General features: G+C 37.4%; 1 protein-coding gene across 1 annotated transcript in view; it reads left to right on the top strand.

Moving 5' to 3' along the window:
• The window catches only part of SLC13A1 (solute carrier family 13 member 1), a 53585-nt gene extending 31383 nt beyond the window's left edge, over positions 1-22202 (top strand). The window contains exons 4-17 of the mRNA XM_026867886.1: positions 106-234; positions 944-1080; positions 4981-5168; positions 5773-5830; positions 5917-5983; positions 6463-6626; positions 11145-11264; positions 12453-12551; positions 12641-12742; positions 18985-19088; positions 19983-20092; positions 20758-20919; positions 21820-21957; positions 22059-22202. Coding sequence (XP_026723687.1) covers positions 106-234; positions 944-1080; positions 4981-5168; positions 5773-5830; positions 5917-5983; positions 6463-6626; positions 11145-11264; positions 12453-12551; positions 12641-12742; positions 18985-19088; positions 19983-20092; positions 20758-20919; positions 21820-21957; positions 22059-22202 — 1722 coding nt within the window. The remainder of the gene's footprint in view (positions 1-105; positions 235-943; positions 1081-4980; positions 5169-5772; positions 5831-5916; positions 5984-6462; positions 6627-11144; positions 11265-12452; positions 12552-12640; positions 12743-18984; positions 19089-19982; positions 20093-20757; positions 20920-21819; positions 21958-22058) is intronic.
• The last annotated feature ends 1003 nt before the right edge of the window (positions 22203-23205 follow it).

Raw genomic sequence — 23205 nt, 5'->3', positions numbered from 1 at the left:
AGTTGTGGCAAATCTCTCTACCAACAGCAGGACTTTTTGCAATTGTGATATTTTTTTTTCCTGGATGCTCAACTCATATTTTTGTTGGTGCTTTTTGTATTTTAGGAAGCAGAATGTGCATACACGTTGTTTGTAGTTGCCATCTTTTGGCTCACAGAAGCTTTGCCTCTGGCTGTTTCAGCTTTGCTCCCTGCCTTTATGTTCCCATTGTTTGGTATAATGGAATCCAAGAAGGTAACTACTTTTTCCCTCTTCATCATATTATGGATTTCAATGATAAGATCTCCAAAGAAAGAACCATATAGTGTTGAAACCTGATTGGCTAATCCATGGATTTGCCAAGTGTCAGTCACAGTAGGTCTGCCTTAAGACTTGCTTGCATGCTTTGTTGTCAGGACTTGTTCATATTTCTTTAATATTTTTTTCTAGATTGTGATTCAGTGCTTAGATGACAGTCAGTGGGAAAATGCTAGATACATATAAAATATCCTTAATGTTAAAGAAGTGAGATGACACACCAAAGACCTCATGTGAAAAATGCTGAGTATACATCTTCATGTCAAAGAGAGGATGCCGCAGATGATCATACTCTAATACTATGCTTAAAGTTGTTCTTTTATCTGTTGAAGAGATGACTAAATTAATAAAAGCAGCATTTCATGGGTGACTTATTTCTCATGTGAGATGCGACTGACGATCTTAGGTTGTTCATATCATAAACCCTATTTTTAGTTTTGTTTTAACACTATACACTTTAGGGCATTTATTTTTGCATCATTTGGCTAAATAAGATTAACAGTCTAAATTTAGGCCAAAAATATTTCTTGGTACTTATTTCAATATATACCCTCACTGATTTTTTTTTTTTTTCATTAAACTGATAATATCAAATACTAATAGAAAGTCACCATTTAGTTAACTTCTTTTTCTTTTTAAATTTCAGGTGGCATCTGCTTATTTTAAAGACTTTCATCTGCTATTGATTGGAGTAATTTGTTTGGCAACATCAATAGAAAAATGGAATTTCCACAAAAGAGTGGCTTTAAGAATGGTGATGCTGGTGGGTGTCAACCCTACATGGTACGTGCTAAACAATGTCTTGAAGGACAATAATACTTGTGGAAAGCTGTATGTTCCAGAAATACATGCTTACTGCTTTTTCTGTAGTAGAAATCCAGCCTTTCTTTTCTACTGAAACAAAGCAGATATTTGAAATTATATGATTGATTTGTAAGTGACATTTTATTATTCTTCTGAAATCCTAATTGAAAGTTCCCTGCAGTAATTCTGTTCATAATAAGGATCCTTCTGAACAAAAATTCTGTGTATAAAATTTGTGTATGATGTAAGGGTCCTGTTTCTTAATAGTGTACATTACATATCTGATGCCTACAACTGAAAATCTGTGCTATGCTTATTATTAATTTGTATTTCAATACTGTTTGGACACTTCCCAAAAAATACAAGAAGAGTTCAAACACATGGTGAGGAAAAAAAGCTATAAAACTAAAAATGTGGTGGGGAAGGAAAACCACATTAAACACAGTGTCTTTATTTACGTTTTTTTTCTTTGTCTACCTGTGAAGAAAATATCAAAGGAATAGGGACTTCCTCAGCTGGATGAAGTGATGAGGGAAATGAAACCACATACTCTCTACCTACTCGCTATCAGCATATATCTTATGAAAACTCTGTTCTTCACTTGCTTTACAAGCTTGCAGAAAAGCTTTAGGCCCACAGATTCATCTGTCAGCACACCAGTAAGGCTGTAGATAAGATCCGTAGAGCAAGTCTGGCTTCCCAGAATACATGATGCTTATGACTCCTTGTCAGGAAGCAGACAGTGACAGGAAGTAAAAAGTCAAAAAAACAGAAAAACCTGAGATCTAAAAAATTATATGCCTCTTAAGTGATCTAACTAATAACACCTCATGGAAATGCTGGGTTATTTCTATTCCTCAGTGATTTGCCTGTCCTAATTTTAAATATCACATATATTTTGATTCTTGATGGCTGGTAGCTTTCTTTTTTGACAAAATGCTCCTTATATTTTTGTTCAACTGCCTCCCATTATCTTTAGCTATATTCTTGAGCTATGCAGTTCCAGTTATTTCACCTTGCTTTGACCACTCCTAAATCCTCACATTTTGGCTGAAATCTTGAAAAGGAGAACACAAGTGGATGGCGTGCTATGCTGGAAACTTGCTGTGAATACAGGAACCCATAGCTAGCTGCTAAGGATACCTAGAGCAACTCCACAGACATCTTTGTAACCCTGAGGAAGCAGTATCCTTCATAACTATCTCAGCTCTATCACATTTCCTGATCATGACAAAAGGATGATAAGATTATGACAAGATGATCTGTGAAGGAGAGGATCCTCCCACCTCAGCATCTGCTGCTCGTTAGCTGTGCCCACTACAAAGTGATGCATGCTGTTCCCTGTGCACAGCCCTCCTCCTCCGTTAGCAGGAGTCCCCAGCCAGCCTGTGCAAATTGGAGCCTCATCCAGCCCAAGGCAGAGATATCATTGTAGGAGGTTTCTGCATTAGAGGACATGGGGGATGCAGCAGTGGAAGTAGAATAGCAGGAGTCTGCTGGATTCTGCATTCTTCTGGAGAAACTGGATTGTATTGGGAATAGCATGTCTAGCAGGACTAGGGAAGGGATTGTCCCTTTGTCCTCAGCACTGGAGAGACCACACATGATGTACTGTGTTCAGTTTTGGGCCCCTCACTACAAGAAAGACACTGAGGTGCTGGAATGTGTCCAAAACTGGTGAAGGGTCTAAAGAACAAGTCTTATGAGGAACTGGTGAGGAAACTGGGGTTGTTTAGCCTGGAGAAAAGGAGGCTGAGAGGAGACCTTATCACTCTCTACAGCTACCTGAAAGGAGGTTGTAGCAAGGTGGGTGTTGGTCTCTTCTCCCAAGTAACAAGTGATAGGATTGAGGAAACAACCTCAAATTGTGCCAGGGGAGGTTTAAATTGGATATTAGGAAAAATTATTTCACCAAAAGGGTTGTCAAGCATTGGAGCAGGCTGCCCAGGGAAAGTGGCTGAGTCACCATTCCTGGAGGTCTTTAAAAGATGTGTAGACGTGGCACTTGGCACATATTTTAGTGGTGGTCTTGGCAGTGTTATATTAACAGTTGGACTCAACGATTTTAAGGGTCTTTTCCAACCTAAATGATTCTATTGGTCCCTAAAGGCCTCCCATCATTTGAGCTATGTGGTCTGGTCTGCAGACTAGTAGGGAAAGGTGAACACGTCTATGCAACCTGCAAAGACTAGAATGAGTAATACAACATCGATTGTGCATTACATAACAAAGAGTGAGTTTATAGTTGAATGTAAATTAAATTATCATCCAAGGTTCCATGCAGAATATTTTTTAACACCACTACAGGAAAATAATGTAGAAAAACTGGGGCTGAAATGGTTAGGATATATTTTATTATTTTTTTAATCCATTTTAGAGTCATTCATTAGAGTACACCACACTGTACTAAACTGTCACCTGCCCATCAGTTCATCAAATGCTGGAAATTTATGACCAACAGTTCTGAAATACATTATTTAAGGTCTTAATTTGCTATGATTTTAAATCCTCTTGCAACTTTTACTAAAATTATATTTCTCTACAATGTGAACATTCATATTTGGTGAGCTTTAGCTGACCAGTATTTTCTGCATAAAAATTTCTCCTGAAAACACAGTTCTTCCCCAACTTCCAGCTGAGGACTTATTAAAAAACTGCATAAAGTTAATGTGTTTTATACCACTGATGACAATTTGTGTTGAAACGGGTCCTCCATTTTCAGGTCTGCAGATTATTTCATCATTATGTAATTAAAACTACATAGAGAAAAGACAAGGTGTCCCGACTGAGACAAAAAAAATCAAATTTGAAATGTTGATATTAGCTGACATGAAAGGCTATGAGAGACATTTTAAACAGTGTTTTTATGTCATAAAATATTGCTTACATTATTTTTGTATAATTGTCCTTGTGTGCCGAGTAATCCTTATATAGATTTTGTGAAGCTTTTGATCGAGGCTAGGCAAAGAGCTTTACAAATCACACAAATGACTTCTCAGAAAATGCTGCAACACCACAGTCCCTCCACTCACAGTAGTTGTCTCAGTGTGGTGATGCATGGCAGGTGTTTAATGACACTGCCAACACCTTGGGACAGAAAGTCAAGAGGACTATTCATTTACAGCTCCAAGAGATGAATTAAAAATGACAATGTGGCCTGTATTCTAAGTTCACTGTCCAACTTCACCAGACACGTCATGAAATATTTTTTTTTAGTCTAAAACTAGAGTGACTCCAGTCACTGATGCAATTCAGTGCATTGCATCAGTGCAATTCCTATTTGTAGTAAACTTAGCATAAGCTGTGCCAAGACAAAACTAAAACATTGTAATAACATTCACTTTCCTATTTAATATCAAATATGATGTCTATTGAATCACAAATAATCCCTACATCTGTCATGGGGCTTTGATTAAGAACTAAGTTAAGTATCACTTACTGAATTGTTAATATTTCTTCCTGTAACACCTGGACTAGGATCTAGAGGACCTGAAGCCTTAGCGACAAGTCCAGGGTTTTGACATAGCTGGTAGAATATGGGAGCAATAGCATTAGCAATGTAGCCATTTTAATTTTCATTTGAACTTGTGACATGCATGGAGCTCTTTCTTCAAAGGTAATTAAAATACAGTATCGTTCTGTAAATAAACATTACTACTTCTGTTACAACTTATATTTCATCCTTTAACTCTAAAACACAAGCATTTCAATGTCTTTGATCAAGATAATTTTAATTCATGAACTTCCTTAGAGGTCAATTACAAGCTTTAAATTTCCTACATTCGAGCCTTATGTTGAAAAAGCTTTCCATTTATATTAAATAGAGTGGTGACAGGAGGTGTTGCTCTAGCATCTACAGATTCTTCTCTCCTGTTCCAGGCTTATGCTGGGTTTCATGGTTAGCTGTGCTTTCTTGTCAATGTGGCTCAGCAATACCTCTGCTGCTGCCATGGTGATGCCAATTGTAGAGGCTGTAGCTCAGCAAATCATCAGAGCTGAAACAGAAGCTGATGCACTGGAGATGTCTTGCTCTAACGGCTCTATCAACCCGGCACTGGAGCTGGACGGTAGGCATGTTGTGCAGTTTTTGTCTTTGCCCACCCTCACTCTGCAGCGGAATGAACACCACACAACATAAAGTTGAACAGATATAGAAGTACTAGCATCATTATATGCTTCATTGTTAAGACATCTCTTGGACCATGGCTTGTGAGGTCTCTCATGTTCACAAAGATTAATTCAAACTGAACAGGTGCAGAATATAGCAGTTATATTGGGGTGGGGGGTGGAGAAGAGGCTGGCTTGTTCAGCCTAGTAAAATGTCTGAAAAGAAATATGACTACAGGCTATAAATACACGGGAGGTTAAACATTAGCAAGAGAAAAGAGCTTTGTAAGCTCTAGAGTAATGTTGGAAGAACAAATTAATCTAAACTGGTTATGTACACAGTTAAATTGTAAATCAGAAAGATTTCTCCTCATTAGAAGATTCAGACTCTGGGGGATGGGAGTCATGAAGAAGTAGGGTACAACTCAGCTGTTTTTAAAATTGGCACTTGTAAATGTATTCATGGGATGAAGTTGAAGTGATTGCATGGAATGGAACATGCTGATGGAGACTTTCCAGTTTTGGTCCCTTAAATACTTATCTGTCCTTGCATTTATCTTACAGAAAATATAGGAGAATGTAAAAGTTGTGACTGGAAAGAGAAAGAAAAGCAAGCTAATGGGTAATAGTTATTAATTTACTAATTTCTGTTCTAAGAATTAATCTGAATAAAACGTCTATTACAATACATGCTTTTGTTTTTTCCAGATACAACAACAATGTTGGTAGTACTGTGTGCACAATTGAAAAGGAAAATGAAAAAGAAAAGGAACAGGTACTTAAGGTGTCTTTATTATGCAGCTAATGTGTGTAACTTAGTTTTAATCTAAATCTCACTTCTGTGTAATAGCTAGCATTGAAGCTAGTTTCATGTGAATAAGAGATAAACATGTAGATACACACATACATAAAGTTTGCTTATGTAGTCATTTCATTAGTGGTTTTGTGCTCCGAGTGTATTTTACACAAGTTAAACCAACCTCACCAGAGTACAAACTCTCTGTATCAGGTGTGTATGCATATCAGTATATATAAAGACTGAGATAACTCTGGAAAAGGACTTCAGAATTTGACTCTCACTCCTTTTCCTTTGCATGAATAACTGTAGTACCACTGTAATAGCAAACCAAACCATATTGCATACAGCTATATTGACAGAAAAATCTCTGGCTCTTCTGGGACATCCCTGAATCCTATTTTTGTGCTTGATGATAAGTCCTTCTTATATATTAATTGGATAATATTCCTTCTAAGCAGAACCTACAACCTGCTGAAACAGGGAGAAAAAGCAGAGAGGACAAATACAGTGGGATTTTCAAAGTGATGTGCTTATGTGTTGCTTATTCTGCTACCATTGGAGGGCTGACCACAATCACAGGAACATCAACTAATCTGATTTTTGCTGAGCAATTCAATACGTAAGATACTGTATTAAACTATTTGTATTCCTCTTAATCCAGAATTTTAATTGTTCTTTCTTGAGCTCCCACATGGGTCCCCTAAAATGCATTAGAAACCTCACCTTTTGATTTGATATTTTTTGATTCTATTACTTTATTTTGTTATTTTTTATTAGATAAAATGAAATTTCATGATTGTATTTGCCTTACACTGAGAAAGGCTGTTAAGTGATCACTTAACACACGCAACAAGTTGACCATTCTTTGGTTAAGCAGTACTTTACCCTTTGAATAACTGCATGAAAAAAGATGGGTTTAGCTGAGGAGAAAGATACTAAGCATGAATATACCAGACACTATCTGAGTGTTATTCATTTCTAAGTACAGCAGGAGTTAAGTTCATGTCTGCTTAACAAAGAACATCTGGAGATTTTCAGGAGGCTATGCTTAGTGTATTGCTGAAATGAGGAATTTAGGTCCATTAATCAGAGAAAAAGAGAATAATTCCAAATCAGTCTGAAACTTTGCATTCAGTAGAACAATTTGTTTTCAGGTTATTAGAAACATTCTTCAATATTCCTTTTCTTTTCTAACTAGAACTAATTTGAACAGAAAATTGGCAGATTTCATTCGAAAACTTTTGAAAAAACAGTAGTTTCTGCTGATCTTTTTTTTTCTTCTGCAAACTACTAATTGCCAGAAATATTCCAACTCTAATTTTAAAATAGAACAAAATAGACCACAAACCTTTTATTACCCTCTGCCCACTATTCTGTGTTGCATATGGCAAAATGCTGAAAGCCCAGTACTTGACAGCTTTTCTTCCAACCTGAATGGATGAAATTTGGTTTCAACATGCTGCAAAAGAGAACTAAGGTGGTACAGTTTGTAAACGAGGTTGTGCTAAGAAAATAGCAATAATGGAAACAGTATGGAAATTACAAGGGTGCCTGTTATCAGGGCCAAAGAACTACACAGGGCAGGCTGTGGCATTATAAATCCTTCAGATTTAAAGTTTTAGACATATAAGGATTTCTGGTTCAAGCAGGCTTCACATTCAGGAGCCTAGAAGAATCCAGGATTGATTACTAGGGATAAGAACTGTTCTTGTTCATTTCCCCTAAATTGTAAGAAACTTGAAGAAAACTGGCTTGCAGCTGTTTTTTCAGTTTGTCTTAGCTGTTAACAATCTTTTCAAGAATGCATAAGCAGATTGTTATTCTCTCCCTGGGTCTTCACCCTCTGCTAGGAGCATGGGCCATACATGGAGCACTGCACGTGCAGTCCAGTTTTATACCCCACCTGGATTTTGTTTAATCTTACACAACCACTGAGCCTAATCCTTAATTTAAACTGAATCTGCCACCTAGCTGTGCAAATATTTTTATCTGTCTTTCTGCCCTTCTCCTTAGAGGATTCATTTGTATTTATGCCCTGTCTGAAGGGGGAATTGACCTGTTAGCATGACTTAGACTCATTTGCAGACTACCTTCATGTATCACAAGCATCTGAAGTAGTTCAACAAAAGAGCTGTACCTACAACATATTTCTGGGTTTTCCACTCAGTGACAAAAAACCTTAAAATGGCACTGCAAAATTTCATATTCCTCATATCTTCCTAATTTCAGTATTAAATAAGTTGGAATTATTGTTTGCAGTTTTCTAGTTCCGTCTTTTTTGTTCGTCACATGACGAGGAAACCAGTATATCTGTGTTAGCATTAGAGTCTGTGTGTTGCTGGCAATCTTTAGCATGCTGTTCATTTAGGACATGCAATTATGCTGTGTTCCACAGGGCAGAAGCAAACACTGTAAATGTTGATGCAATGCTAAAAATCCCTGCCACTGAGACCAACTTCCATGAGGGCTTCTTTTCAAGACAGATTTGTTACTGATTCTCTCAGGGTCACTCTATTCATTCTTCAGTTGTATGCAAAGAGACACTACAGTATATTGTCAAAAAAAAAAAAAAAAAAAAAGAAAAAGAAAAGAGTATTGGCTAACACACAGAGAAGTTGTGTAACCAGCTAGTAGGTTAAACATTAGTCTGCTCACCACCGTCCGTAAAATACCCAGAAGCCTTTATTGGCCAGGAAGACATTAGTGAGGATGAGATGGGTTGGTCCTCACTGTTCCCTGAAACAGAGCCTTGGTGATGCTGAGTCCCTTTCTTCTGACTCCATATGTTTTTCCTTTAGTTTTATCCCTTTCTCTATTGGCACTTTTTTTCTTGAATCCTTCAGGCTGCTGCAGATCCCCATGTCCATTATCTCACATCTGCAGTTTTGCCTAACTAATCTTACATAGCTCTGCTGTGGAGACTTTCTCACAGCTCTTTCCCACACAAAACAGTTTCTTCATCACTGCAAGCCAGGTTTCACAGCTGGGCCATGTTAGAGCAGGGCCATGGATCCCAGGAGCACAGGCAGCTGCATCCCAGTGTGAGGGGAAGGTTGTGAGGAGATTAGAGAGAGAAAGGGTTACCTGACATCACTGTGTCGGGGGAAAAACTGAGTGCTCCTGTGCTTGAGGAAGAGTAAATAAGATTATGAAACCCTTGGTTCTCCAGTCAGGCTCACTGACAGGTTACTCAATTTCTTGAATTTTATTCTGGTAACTGACTTTGACCTTCCAACATGAAGAATAAAACTTTGCCAACATTACATTATTTTCAACCTAAGCAATTTTATAAAAGCCATAAAAGGAATAATCTTACCTGGATTTGTTCTATGAACCAAATTTGTTGGCATTTGTAGTGTTTGCCTGAAAAGATTTTATTATTATCTGCACTGAATCACTGTAAAATAAGGATTATGAAAATTAATCACACTTTTTAATTTTTCAAAGGAAGTAGGTCTAGAAAATAAGTAGTTCAGTGTGTCCTGTCCATCCTTGCCTCAGACAAGACCCATAATAGATAATCCAACAATATCAGATAATCCAATCAGCACTATATAATCATCTTTTATGTCATCTAAATTGCTCATCCACTCTACCTGAGGAATATTTGCTCTGGAGATGAATACCTAACTTTAATATTAAGAATACTAGAAATATTTACATATATATATATTCAGCCCTGCACAAACTGACTGTGAAACCTACCACAATAATTTAACATTTTATAAAGGAATTGACTGTTTAGTATAAAGTTTTCCGGAGCTCGTTTTGTTGCTCAGTAAGGAATTAGAACATATCATTCAAGAAAGATCATAAACACTTTAGCAAGTGATGAAATGCTAAATCATTGCTATTCTGATATAATTTTTTTCCCGTCTTGGAATTCGTACATTCAAAAATTGATGTGGCTAATCATGTACTAAAAGCTAAATAGCCATGTAATCAATAAATTATATATAATAGCCCAATGCCTTTTCTTGTTCCAGTTTCACTGTCTCATTGCTATGTACAGTTGCAATTTACATCACCTCAAGAAGTCGGTAGGAGTTTGGTTTCAGTCCCTGTTGGCACTTTAATTGCAATATATGTAAGCATCATAAAAAATATAAACAATCCTAAAATTGGCACAATACTTGAGAAAGCATTTTTAATAAGCATTTAATGCCTCAAAGACCTATGTGACCATCGGAATTCCTTTTCTTCTAGCAAGCCCTGAAATACAGAAGATTGACTAATAATTGGAAATAGTCATTACAGCCTCTGGCTGGATATTGTGATTTCCCTTCCATCTGATTTTTGCATGAAGGAGGAAGGTTGTTCAAGGACACTAGAATTTTCTTACTTTTAGCATTAAAAGCTCTCTCAGCAGACCTGGAGGAGATCAAAGGAGGAATAACTTCTGTTCATAAATTAAATTGGAAAACAGGATTCATTTACCTCACCTTTTTGCCTGGCATCTATCTCATTCAAGAGTAAAATAATTTCTTTCATAAAACCAAAGCTCATTTCTTCTTTTCTTAAATGCACATGACTCTAGTGGAATGGCCCACATCTATAAATAGTACATAAGACAGCCTCAAAGAGACAAGGTGACTGGAGAGACAATCCACCTAACAAATCAACATTCCTGCCTTTCTTGGAAATCAGTAATAATAATTTTGGGTTTAATCAGTTTTGAATCTTATGGAACCTTAAATAATACAAGTCTCAATGTTGTCTCCACTGTTGTCTTCTAAGTTAATTGGAGCTTGTTCATTTGAGTATATATTCTTGTGCTAAAGTCTCCTCTCAAGGAACTGCTTTTCTCCAAGTTCTGTTTCTTTATAGGCTTAATGGTCCTTAACACTGTGAGTGGCCCTCCCTTGCCTACTGAATTCAGGTTAGACACACGTAGATGGGTGTTGGATCCTCAGACCTGTTACTGATCCAGTGCTGCACAGCTGGCAGAGCTAGTTCCTGTAATGGTCATGATGATCAGGAACAGGACAAGAGGGTGAAGGAAGAGGACACCAGAGAATACCTCATGCTGAAGTCAGCTGCCAGCCAGAAGCACTCTTGCAGAAGGGCTTTCTAGCACTTCTCACAAGTCCATTCCTTTGCAAATCTCGACTGAACAGACTTTTTTACTTTCATCCAGACGTTACCCAGGTTGCCAGTGCATCAATTTTGGATCCTGGTTTATCCTTTCCATCCCCATCACAGTTATTATTCTGCTGCTCTCCTGGGTCTGGCTCCAGTGGCTTTTCCTTGGGTTTGAGTAAGTAAATGTTATAATCAATAAAACTAAAAACTGATGATTTAAGAGATACTTTGTATTAGGAGTAAATTTTGCATCTAAGTTTAACAGGCTCAATAGGAAGATAATGTAGCAGCAGTGAATTTGAATCCTTGATTAGTATGGCTGAATCTCTGTACTGAACAAGAATTTTCTAAAATAAGGAGCCCTGATTACTCAGCGCAATGTGAAAAGTCCGTATCACAAATGATGATACCCATTCCTTTAGAATATATGCACATCATAATTAAACAGTGCATATGTGCAAGACTGAAGAATACTGAAAATTTATACATTTTGGTCTAAGACTGGGAGATTTATAGTTAGGATGTTGCCCTTCGCTGGAGTCAGGGATTGTCTTGAATACCTGAGAAATACCTGTGTTCTAAACTGGATGACTATATTTGTACATGTGAAGTAAAAACCTTCCACTTTTCCAAAATTTGTGTGTGGTGGCATGGTGGATTTTTTTCCCCTCAGAGCTTCTGCTTTTAAGGTTTTGGAGAGAACAATACTTCTATTGATCTAATTCTTCAAAGCCTCATTCTCCATGAGGTTACTAACATCTGCAGAAATTACAATGGGGTCACCTGTCTTCCACAATTACATTACTGCTGATGGTGCAAGAGATGAAGAGTGAGACTGTCTACTCTTAAGCAGACTTAGAATCATCCCACGCTTACCAGTCTAGATGTGAACATTTATTGTTTCATTTTTCTTGATATTTTGATAGCATTCTTTTTATGAGGGTCTTAAGGGTCTTATTCAAGAATGAAAACCTAGTTCACAGCAAATAGTCTGCTGATCAGTATACAAACTACTCATGCGATACAAACTTACAAAACAAAGTCATAGATGACTTTCATTGAATAGTATTTGATTGTTTTAATTAGTTTCCGTGATTAAAGTTTGATCCTTCCTGTGCAAATGAGCTAGTCAATAAGAGGACACATTTTGTTGCTGTCTTTGTCAATCTCTCACTGGGCTTTGTCAATTAATTCCAATATGCTCAGTTTGGTGTGTGATAATTAAATGGGAGATACTGCTTTGTAAAGTGAAAATTTTCATTTTTGTAAAGTGCTATTGGTAACTGGAAAGGTTGGACTTTTTTTTTTTTTTTTCTATATACACTGCTAATTTATGGTTCAAAATTGATGATTTACATTACAGTTTTAAAAACATGTTCAAGTGTGGCAAGAAGAAAACAGCAAGAGAAGAGGCCTCAGCACAAGTGATTCAGGAGGAGTACAAGAAGCTTGGACCAATGAGGTATGTCAAACTATAAATCTGTAAACAAGAGCAAGTAAATTCAAGTGTGAATTTAGGAAAATGTATAACCCATTCTGTTTCTGCTATAGCTACCCAGAAATTGTTACACTTGTCCTATTCATTCTAATGACCCTGCTGTGGTTCACCAGAGAGCCTGGCTTCATCCCAGGATGGTCTTCACTTTTCCCAAAGTAAGTAATCTTTCTGATACACCAACAAGAACTGTACTGTGTTTTAACTACATACCTTCTTCTCAATTAAAAAAAAACCCAAAAAAACACCAAACAACCAAACCAAACAAAAAAAACCCCAGAAACCTAAAATACTTTCACTACTTTAGAAGTATTCCAGGCTGAAGTTGTTGAAAACTTTTGTAGTGTATACAGAATAGGTAAACACAATTTCAGATGTGTGTGTGCAATATCTGAAACGTGCTAAACCCATTACAAGATAAAATAAAGTGCCTCCTAAGAGGAATTACGCCTCAGTTTTAAACTTGATCCAGTGAGGGTGAAAGCATAATGACTGATGTTACAGTATCCTACTTCCTCATCAAATCTGCAATTTCAAGAATAAATCTTTGGTTAGAATTTTTATCTACTGCCCTTAATGACAGCCACACTTATACAGGCCAACATCCTCTATTTTGACAGCTCTAATTAATGATATAAATGACTGTCTTTTCATACATAACTCTCTCAACATCACAGTTCAACTAACCACCAAAAAGCCAGGAACAATTCAGGAACTACTAAAGATTTTTGCTTTCTGCTGAAGCTTGGCTGCACAGTCTCTTCCCTAACATCACCTAGACTTTTTTCCCTAAGAAATCAGTCACTCTTGCAAGAACCTCTAATACTTTTCTCTTGCTGTAATTACTGTAATTTCAGTTCTGTTTTGTGATAAAGATCTTAATTTTTCTCTGGTGTACTGGGAAGTAGTTGCAGGATTAGGAGGAGCAGAACTTTGTGCTGTTTATGTCCTTCTGGATTTACCATTTATTACTGGATGGGTCAAAGGCCAATGCTGGACTTGGATGGTAATTTTCTGTTTTGTTTTCTTGTGTGTCTTCATAAATTATATGTGACCATATATCCCTTATGCTTTCTCTCTTTAAATATATTCCCACCATTCATACAATGACATACCCTCCTCAGTGCTCTGACGGAAAGTCTGGTAAGGGATGTTTAAAAGAATAATTGTAGCCCTTTAAAGATTTAAAGTTCAAAGCAAAATTATTTTGTGTAAAAATAGCATTAAAAAGTGTGTTAAAAACTGAGGTTGTTCTAAAATTATTTACTTTTTAATTATCAAAAAAACAGCAAAAGTATATTTTTTTCCCTTATAGCAACAACAGAGCTGATGATCATTGTCTCATATGAAACACTGTATTCTTGAAGGGGTTCTGGAGTGTTGACCTAATCAAGCAATGAGCTAGCTAAGCAGTCAGGCTGGCTTTGCTTCTCTTTCTGCTTTGTATTAACATTCAGTTCTCATCAAGCACTGTTTAATAAGATACATCTGATACTGAAAACAGACATTGTAAACGATCTTTCAAATATGAGACTTTGGGCTCAAATGAATTATTTCAGTCCAGAGATCCACATTTTCCTATCTGAAGTTGTCTGGTTACTGTTGTCTGAGGATTTTATTCACTGGCAGGGAAAAGCAGAATATTTTCATGTGTGGTTACAGGTTCTGCACAGGGATGTTACTTTGTGGATGCTTTCTAATGTTTTGCTTAGAAGGGAATGCAAGCACGTGTCATGTCACATTAGACTGAATCATGATATAATTTGGGTGAGACAAACTGAAGAGAAACAAAGCCTGTGTTACATCCTAACAAAACCTTTAAGGGAAAGAAAGCATTTCTTACTATTCAGACATTACTATTCAGACCTTCTAGATAGCTTTCTCTTATCAATCAGTTGCATTAACAGACATGAAAGGAGGCAATTAGGTTTTTACTTTTCTGAGCAATGAAATCTTCTCAGTCAAGAGTGGGACAAGGAGCCAGCACAGGTACAGCTGGGAATAGTAGTAAGCCATCTTCTTTAAAGAAAACAAAGAAATAGGAAAAAGAACTCAAACCCCAGGAACTTTGGTTCTATCAATGATTACATTGCACTCATCACTGTGATGTCCAAGAGGCTTCTAGGAGTGCGTGAACTGCAGCTTACATATCTCATGCACTTGTTCCCTAACGTCTGCCTACAAAATTTTCCAGTGTTTTGGATTTAAATATACCGATAGGCATGTACACAACATCCTCAAGTTTATGTTACAGGAAACAAATGTAAGGAAATATTCTCTGCCCTTAGAAATCGGATTTCTTATCAGAAATCTAGTAGTATATACTTTCCACAGGATCTTATCCCACAGACTCAAGCCAGTCTCAGGGAAGTTCTGTCACCTGAACAGATGAGCTTTGTCCTTATGAAAAGCCGGAATGTCAGAGCTACAAGTAACCTTGAGACCCTCCCAGACCAGTGAATGGGTCCTATTAGGTGGCAGTCACACCACTCCCAGCTTCTTAAACCAGACAGGACCATCAATTCTGAAGGTCAGAAGAGCTACATTGTTCTCTGTGTTAAACCCAGTACTGGATATTTTATTAGAACACACATTCCCACAAAGCAACCAGGCTTGATTTCAGGCTAGCAAAACCCAGGTTCCTCAAATTTTGGAATTTACTGCTTTCCTTGATAGTCTGTCCTTGTGGATAATCATCTCTGTTGCCAAACTAAACAAGACAAACTCGCATCTAGTTTTCTGTCTGAATATACTTTCCAGCCGTCTGTTTTTGTCTTTCCTGCTGGATTAAAAACTTTTCTATGATAGACGCTTTAAGGATATATGTATCTGGTTTAATTATATCACATTATAAGCTTTGTTTTGACAAATGAATTGGAATGCTCAAGGTTTTGTTTCTGGAAACAAATTCCCATCACTCTCACCACCCATGTTCATGTTCTCAGATCCTTGTGTGCATCCTCACAAGTTACTGAATACCTCTTTAAAATACAAACACTGATTTTTTTTAAATCCCAGCAGAAATATTGGTATTTAATGATGATACCTCCCCCCTTTTAAGGGCTACCTTTTGAAATGTCAGCCAATTTTAAATCCACATTTCTGCTGTATCAGTATTGAGTAGAGCTCGTTTCTAAGCAACATTATCAGATGCCTTTCAAATATACATTACCTTTACCAGTTAATTATTCTTAATAACATTTTGTAAATCTACTAAAGACTAATCCTTTGCTGTCCTGCTCTGGTCCCCTGTTACTTCTGTCTGGAGGTAGACATCAAGATGTTTTAATAGATGTTACATAATACTAGAGAGAGCAGCACAGCATAAAACCACCTGTTTCCTCCCCATCTGTTGACAGCACAGGATCACACATCATTGCTTCCACAGCAGTTTCCTTCCATGTTCTGGCCTGATTCCAGGCTGTAGGGTATAACCTTCAATTAGAGGAGTTTCAGGTTGGCCTTTGGCCAGAACTTTATGAACCTCACAAGAAATAGAAAGTTCAATGCTGGGCTGCAGCTGATTACAGCTGATCTATACAAGGTGGGCTTCCCTCACTCTTCCTCAAATTATTCCCTAAGTGTATTCTTTCTTTCTTCTGCATGGTGGTTTGGTTTTTTTGTTGTGTTTTTTTTTTTTTTTTTACTTCCAACTTAAGGCCACTATGTACTTTTGCTCACAGCTCTGTTCTCTACAATGATCTCAGATGGAGTCATTGTGAGATCTCCTTAATCAAGAGCTTTTTACTTCCTTATGGGACAATAAGATTTGCAGTGTTATAAACAGGTAGATGCTGTATATGAAATTGTATTACAGCTTGGATAAATGGACTTTGAAAGATGTTTATCTCAAAATTTGATAATGATTGAAAAGCTTCTGTTTGGAATGGTGCCATGTGTGCCTTCATAATAGTATGACTAACAGTAGGATGTTGTGTGTATCCCAAGCAGGTTTTCTGAGAATGGTGTTTTGCATCAGGAATTCTACGCTTTTGTGAGCCAAAAACTGCACTTCCCTAGTTCAACAAGGGAAGTGCAAGCTTCTGCACCTGCAGAGGAACAACCCCAGGCACCAGTACACACTAGGGGCCACCCAATTGGAATGCAGCTTGGTGGAAAAGGACCTGGGTGTCCTGGTGGACATCACATTGGACATGAACCAGCAATGTGCCCTTGCTACAAAGAAGGCAAATGGCATCCTGGGCTGTGTTAGGATGAGCACTTGGAGTGCCATGTCCAGTTCTGGGCTCTCCAGTACAAGACAAGGATATACTAGGTCCAACAAAGGGCCACGAAGGTGACTAAGGGACTGGAGCATCTCTTCTGTGAGGAGGGGCTGAGAGAGCTGAGAGAGCTGGGATTTTTTAACCTGAAGAAGGGATGGCTGCAGGGGCATCTTGTCAATGTTTAAAAATACCTGGGAGGATGCAGATAGGACGGATCCAGGCTCTTAGAAGTGGTACCCAGTACAAGAGGTAGTGGGCACAAGCAGAAATGCAGGGAGTTCCTCTTGAACATCAGGAAACACTTTTTACCCATGAGGTTGAATGTACACTGACAGGTTGCTCAGAGAGGTTGTGGAGTCTCCATCCTTAGAGATATTTGAAAGCTGTCCAAACATGGTCCTGGTCAACAGGCTCTGGCTTGAGCAGGGGGTTGGACTAGGTCACCTGCAGAGGTCCCTTCCAACCTCACCTATTTTGTGAAGAAACTGCTGCCTAGAAGAAAGTGACATCATGAATTGTTTCTCTATCTAAATCTTGCCATCCTTCAAAACTCCTAGCAAGTCTTAAGAGAGTGCAGGATAGGATCCTAGAGGAAGACATTTTTGCTCTTTAGATCCAGTGCATCTGGCCCTAGGCTAAAGATGATATATAGGCAGAACCATCTGCCTTATGAAAATATAACAAAATAATAACTTTTTTAAAAGGTGTTTTCTGTGCTAGCAGACAACAGGAAGCAGGAGACAGAATACATTAGAGAAGCACTTTAACTAACGTCTATGACAGCTTTGTTTTGTGGCAGTTTTAGCTAAAGCTATGCTGGTTATGCTATGCATATTAAAGTTTTTTGATTCTCATCTAACATGGTTGTTAAAACAAAGGGATCTACCAGATTATACATTTGTAACATATAACTGGGAGATAATTTTACCCTTTCAGTGAATAGCCCTGGTTTAATATAAAACCTTAAACTGCTGGGAAGATCTGCTGGGAAGTTATGATTGGACCTGCTGTAGCTACATACGCAAAAAAGCATGTGGTATGAGGCTGAGAGGACAAATATATTGGTATATTGGTTCAGGAACACTTACAGAAGAACTTACAGAAAATAGAAGAAGAATAAAAACAAAGCTTAAGAAAATGTTGGGTTTCATTTTCTTCAGCAAATTTCTTACTGATTTGAATGACCATCTTGACTGAAATAAGACAGACTGGGATATGCTGCCACCTAACAGTGTGTAACAGAATCAGATGGATGTGTTAAAATGGCCTTAGAGCTCAACTTTCCACTTTACCTGATCTTGGGGCTACTCTGTACAAGTTAGGAGGATATTAGATTAGTTTAAGAAACACTAGTGCAAGCAGGTCTCAGGCACTGGAAATGACCAAAATAAACATGGCCCTTAAGTCTATGACCCTAAGTAGTGACAGCCATAGGAGGATGATAATAAAGCTCTGCTGCCTTCTCTTAGCTACAAAAGCATCATCCTCTGTGGGTATGAACAATGCTCTTAAGGCCTGTTGGACAGAATCTATTACAGAGCATATTAAAGTTATTAAATATATCACTGAACTGTGAAAATTAGTTGTTTAAGCATCAGCTATTCCCAAACATTCCCCTATTCCAGCTCATTTATATGTGACAAATAACACGTTTACTTAATATGCTTATTTATTAATTTTGAGGGTTTGCATCTAATATTTCTACAGATGTAGTGATCTGACCTTGGCTAACTGCCAGATGCTCACTCAGTTCCTCTCTCACTCCCCATCCTCAACACAACAGGGGTGAAAATAAGGTCAAAAACCTCATGGGCTGAGATAAAGACAAGGAGGTCCCTTACCAGTTACCATCACAAGCAAACAGACTTGATTTGGGAAAAACTAATTTACTTTAATCATCAATTTAAAATAGAGTTGGATGGTGATTAACAAAGACAAAAACTAAAACACCTTCCCCCACCTCCCCTTTCTTTCCAGGGTCAACTTCGCTCCATCATTGCTGACTCCTCTACCTCTTTCCGCTGCACCAAGTGGTGCAGGGGTTGGGGAACAGGGGGCTGTGGTCCATCCATAACAACTCCTTTCTTCTGCTCCATCCTCCTCCTCACTCTTTTCCTCTACTCCTCCTGACTACATATATTTATGTGGTTTTTTTCTTATTAATTTCTCCTTAGGTATAAAGGCTATGCTACTGATTCAACAACTGCCTTAGTGATAGGCCTCCTGTTCTTTATTATTCCAGCAAAAACATTGTCGAGGACTTCAAATGGAGAAAACAGTTGAGTATATTTTAATGTGGATTTTACTACAAAAACGTATCTAAGATGCTACCTTAAATATGATTTATGGCACTTGTTAGAGGAATGTTGTTAAATATTAATGTTACAATCTTAATACAGGATAATATCTTACTGGGATATAAAGTATCCCTGGTCTGGAAGTCAGTGCCAACAATTATGCAATGTGAGCTGCAAGAGATAGAACTGTGTAGGAGCCTGCTACCTGCAGCTTTCTTCCAACAAAGGAAACCACCTTTCCATTGACTGCAACGGGCTTTGAATGGGACTGCATGGGGCAGGGTGTGGGTTTATTTTTCTAAAATGTTACTGCTTATTTAAGGTACCCTATAAAATTCAACATGGTAAATTAATCCATTCTCATTTAATTTTTCCCCTTCAAAATGGAAATGACCCTGATTAAAGTATACCTCCAGCTTGCCCTCTTTATACATTCAGTTCTGCTGCTGCTATCAGTGAGATCTGGGGGTTCACAGAGAATGCAAGATCAGAACCTAAATGAGTCTAAGCAAACCAGCATTTGCTCAGCAATCTGCCTGAGTAGTGCAGTTTTACTGAGTAAATTAAACTCACTGCTATCCCATAGCTCTCTTCCATGTAGGGAAGGAGGAGAGAGGGGCCAGTGCTCCACTGGCGAACACTGTTATCGCTTTATCGTCTTCAGGCTGTGACAGTTTTCACCAGCTGAGGACCTGTTCCAGGAAGCACAGGTTGTTCACATCAAAGACTTTCTTCATTTTACAATGATCAGATTTTGCCTTTGAATGTTTCCCAAGTACTTCCTCAAAGAGATTATTTCAAGATGTTTTTCAATATGTTTTTAAATGTTGGTGTGTGGGTTTTTTTTGTTTTTTTGTTTTTTTTTTTCTTTCTAGCTGTTTTTGGTTACACTCCACTGATTACTTGGAAGGAATTTCAGTCATGCATGCCCTGGGAAATAGCTATTCTTGTTGGTGGCGGGTTTGCACTGGCAGACGGCTGTGAGGTAATGCAATTTATAGAAGATACTGAACAACTAGCATGACCCATACCAGGAGCAATTCAGACATGCAGTGAATTCACAGTTATTCTCTTGTTTTAACAAGTTATTCTGTAGCAATATTGAACACAATAAATGTGATGAATATTCAAGATGTCCAGAAAGCAGGGTTACAAAAAAAAGGAGTTTGCTTTGTCTTCAAAGACCATGCACAGCGATGACTACTGTTTGTTATTTAATTTGATGGTGGTAAGAGTTGCTCGACACACTGTTTCCAAAGCCGTAGGGTTAATGTCCCATGTGACTGAGGTACCTCCCACACGGAGCCCTGCTGACTACTCCAGTAAATCCATCAGGTTTGGGTCCAGACTCTGCTTATGAAGCCTGATATATCCATATTACAATTCTCTGATTATGACTCCTCTAAATGTCTCAGAGGACGTCTCAAATAAATGGAATACAGTTTGCATGGGTTCCTATCGGACATCACTGAATGAGAATAATGTGTTTAAAAATATGTGGTAGGAATATGGAAAATATTTCAGATTTTTTCTCTTTTACACAAATACTTCACAATTAGCAAATAAGTAAACTTCTGTTCTATATAATTTATTAAATATTCTTAATAGTGATTTGTAAAACATAATCGTGTTTTCATATTCCTTATGCAGGTTTCAAAACTTTCTGCATGGGTAGCAAGTAAATTGACCCCTCTAGGATCATTACCCTTGTGGCTGGTTATCCTGATATCATGCCTTATTGTCACTTCAGTAACAGAAGTGGCCAGCAATCCAGCTACCATTACAATATTTTTGCCCATATTATCTCCTTTGGTGAGTATAACACAGGTTGTTTTTAATCGGAATCTCCTCTATCATCCATGTAATAATACAGCTGCTCAAAGAAGCATCTTTTTAAAAATCTCCATAAAATACTTCATGCATCTTTTTGCTGTGCCATGTTGTGCATTGGATACTTGATTACTTTGATGTTTTCTTACAAGAGATGCTGAAAATTCAGTAAAATTATGTTAAAGTTCAACACTTTAAAATTGATGTTGTTATTCCTATTTGCAAATAGTTGAAGAACTTAAAAAGGACAGCTCTCTCAGTGTTTTTTTGGGACCACATCTTCAGCAAAAATGGTTAATACTGCAATTTTCAATATCACCAAAGAGCAGAGAGGGCTAATAGATGTGCTTTATAAGTATTTATATATCATCAGCTTTATCAAAACACCCAGTTCTTTCTTCTTCTACAAAACTTACAGATCATATTCTAGCCTGTAGATTTTCCTCTTGGGCAGCCTAGACACATACTAATGCCCTTTCCCTCTCTTACAAAGAAACCTTAGTCCTCACTTCATTGAATTCCTTCATGTATTATATACAAATTCAACTTTATCATCTTTCTTGCCGTGTTTTTGCTCTTTTGTGGTTGTGCACTGTGCATACTCTTTGCAATAGTCTTATTTTATGGACTCAACTACAATTAGAAAACATCAGGCATGAATTTAAGATTCGGTAGCTATTCTGTATTAGAATCACCTTTTCTCCTCTGAAGTACTCCAAGTTATAACCTTAAAAATAAGTTAACAGAAAAGGTTATTTCTCACTATTTCAACTGGTCGTTGTGTTCACAGTTCACTTGTGTTAATGTAATAAGTTTGTATTCATGTATTTAATTTGGCAAATGTGTCCCTTGACAGCTGTTCTCTCTTCTATTTTATGACAGGCTGAAGCCATACATGTGAACCCACTTTTCATTTTGATACCTGCTACCTTGTGTACTTCTTTTGCATTCTTGCTTCCTGTAGCAAACCCAGCCAATGCCATTGTATTTTCATATGGTCATTTAACTGTTATGGACATGGTGAGTTTTAAGCAAAACTCCCTAAAGGGGATTTTTAGCATTTTAAAAACTTTCTTCAGTGTCTTGATGTGAGTTTCTGCTTTCTTTTTCCTCTCCTTTAGGTGAAAGCAGGTTTGGGCATTAACATCATCGGAGTTGCTGTAGTTATGCTTGCAATTATGACATGGATAGTGCCTATATTTGATCTCTATACTTACCCAATTTGGGCACCAAACATACCTTCTACAAATAGCACTGGGCTGTAAAAAAAACAAAAAAAAACCCCAAAACAAAACAAAACAAAAACACCAAACCTGGGGATTGGTTTCGATTGGTTTTTTTTTTTTTTTTTTTTTTTTTTTTTAAATCCCACAACAATAAGGATCGACATTACTATAAATGCCATATTTTACAGTCCCGGAGACTGATGATCCAATTTGAGAGTTTAATCAAAAAGAGTGCTAGACTTTCTAAGTATCATAAAGTTATATCAAGTTCCTAATCTAGTTCAGCTAGTCTGAATTTTTATATCTTCATGTTATGAAGGAAAAATAAAAGTGCATAGCCATTATCACTGGCAATTTGCCCCTATTCTCAGGGTAGTGGAATAATGAGATTTAGATTTTACTATTTCAAATACATTTTCTTACTATTACTTTGGTGATATTTGGGGTTTGTCAAAGAACATACTGGTTTTCTGTTTTCTAGATTCAAAGTCTGTTTGAAATGGTGTTGATCACAAACAAAAGATCAGGCAGGGGAATGTCTTGATCCATAGTTTACAGACCTGTCAAAAATGCACAGAAAATGGAGAAGAGCAGCGCAGCCACTTACACAGCACTTTATCTGTTAAGCACCTTGTAATCTGGAAAGAGAATACGTACTTAAGCATATGTTTAGTCTACCTCCTTCCAGGACCTCACTAAAACATGTCATTGTCATTTAGTATTTTTCTGGATAGACACTTATTAATAGATCTGAATTTATCTGTATAAATGGAGACTAAATTATCATCAGACTTCTCTGCCAAAAATAGACACATATCCCCTTGATGAATAGATAGAGTTAGCACAAGATAGAATAGCACAAGATAGAGTGCTGAAGATGTGACGCCCAATCCATCAATCAAGACTACAATGCATTTTCACCAGGAGGCTCATGATCTCTACAGGACAGTTAAAGGTTACTAGATTGTGTTAATGCTGTAAACACAAAACAGTGCAATGTAGTCAGAATGGAAGTTTGAAGTTTAAAGATAACTTCAAATAA

The sequence above is a fragment of the Athene cunicularia genome (assembly GCF_003259725.1).
Source record: "Athene cunicularia isolate RWA chromosome 1 unlocalized genomic scaffold, athCun1 chr1_part2, whole genome shotgun sequence".
Lineage (NCBI taxonomy): Eukaryota > Metazoa > Chordata > Aves > Strigiformes > Strigidae > Athene > Athene cunicularia.
The sequence above is the reverse complement of the archived record's forward strand: the minus strand, read 5'-3'. Positions and strand labels throughout refer to the sequence as shown.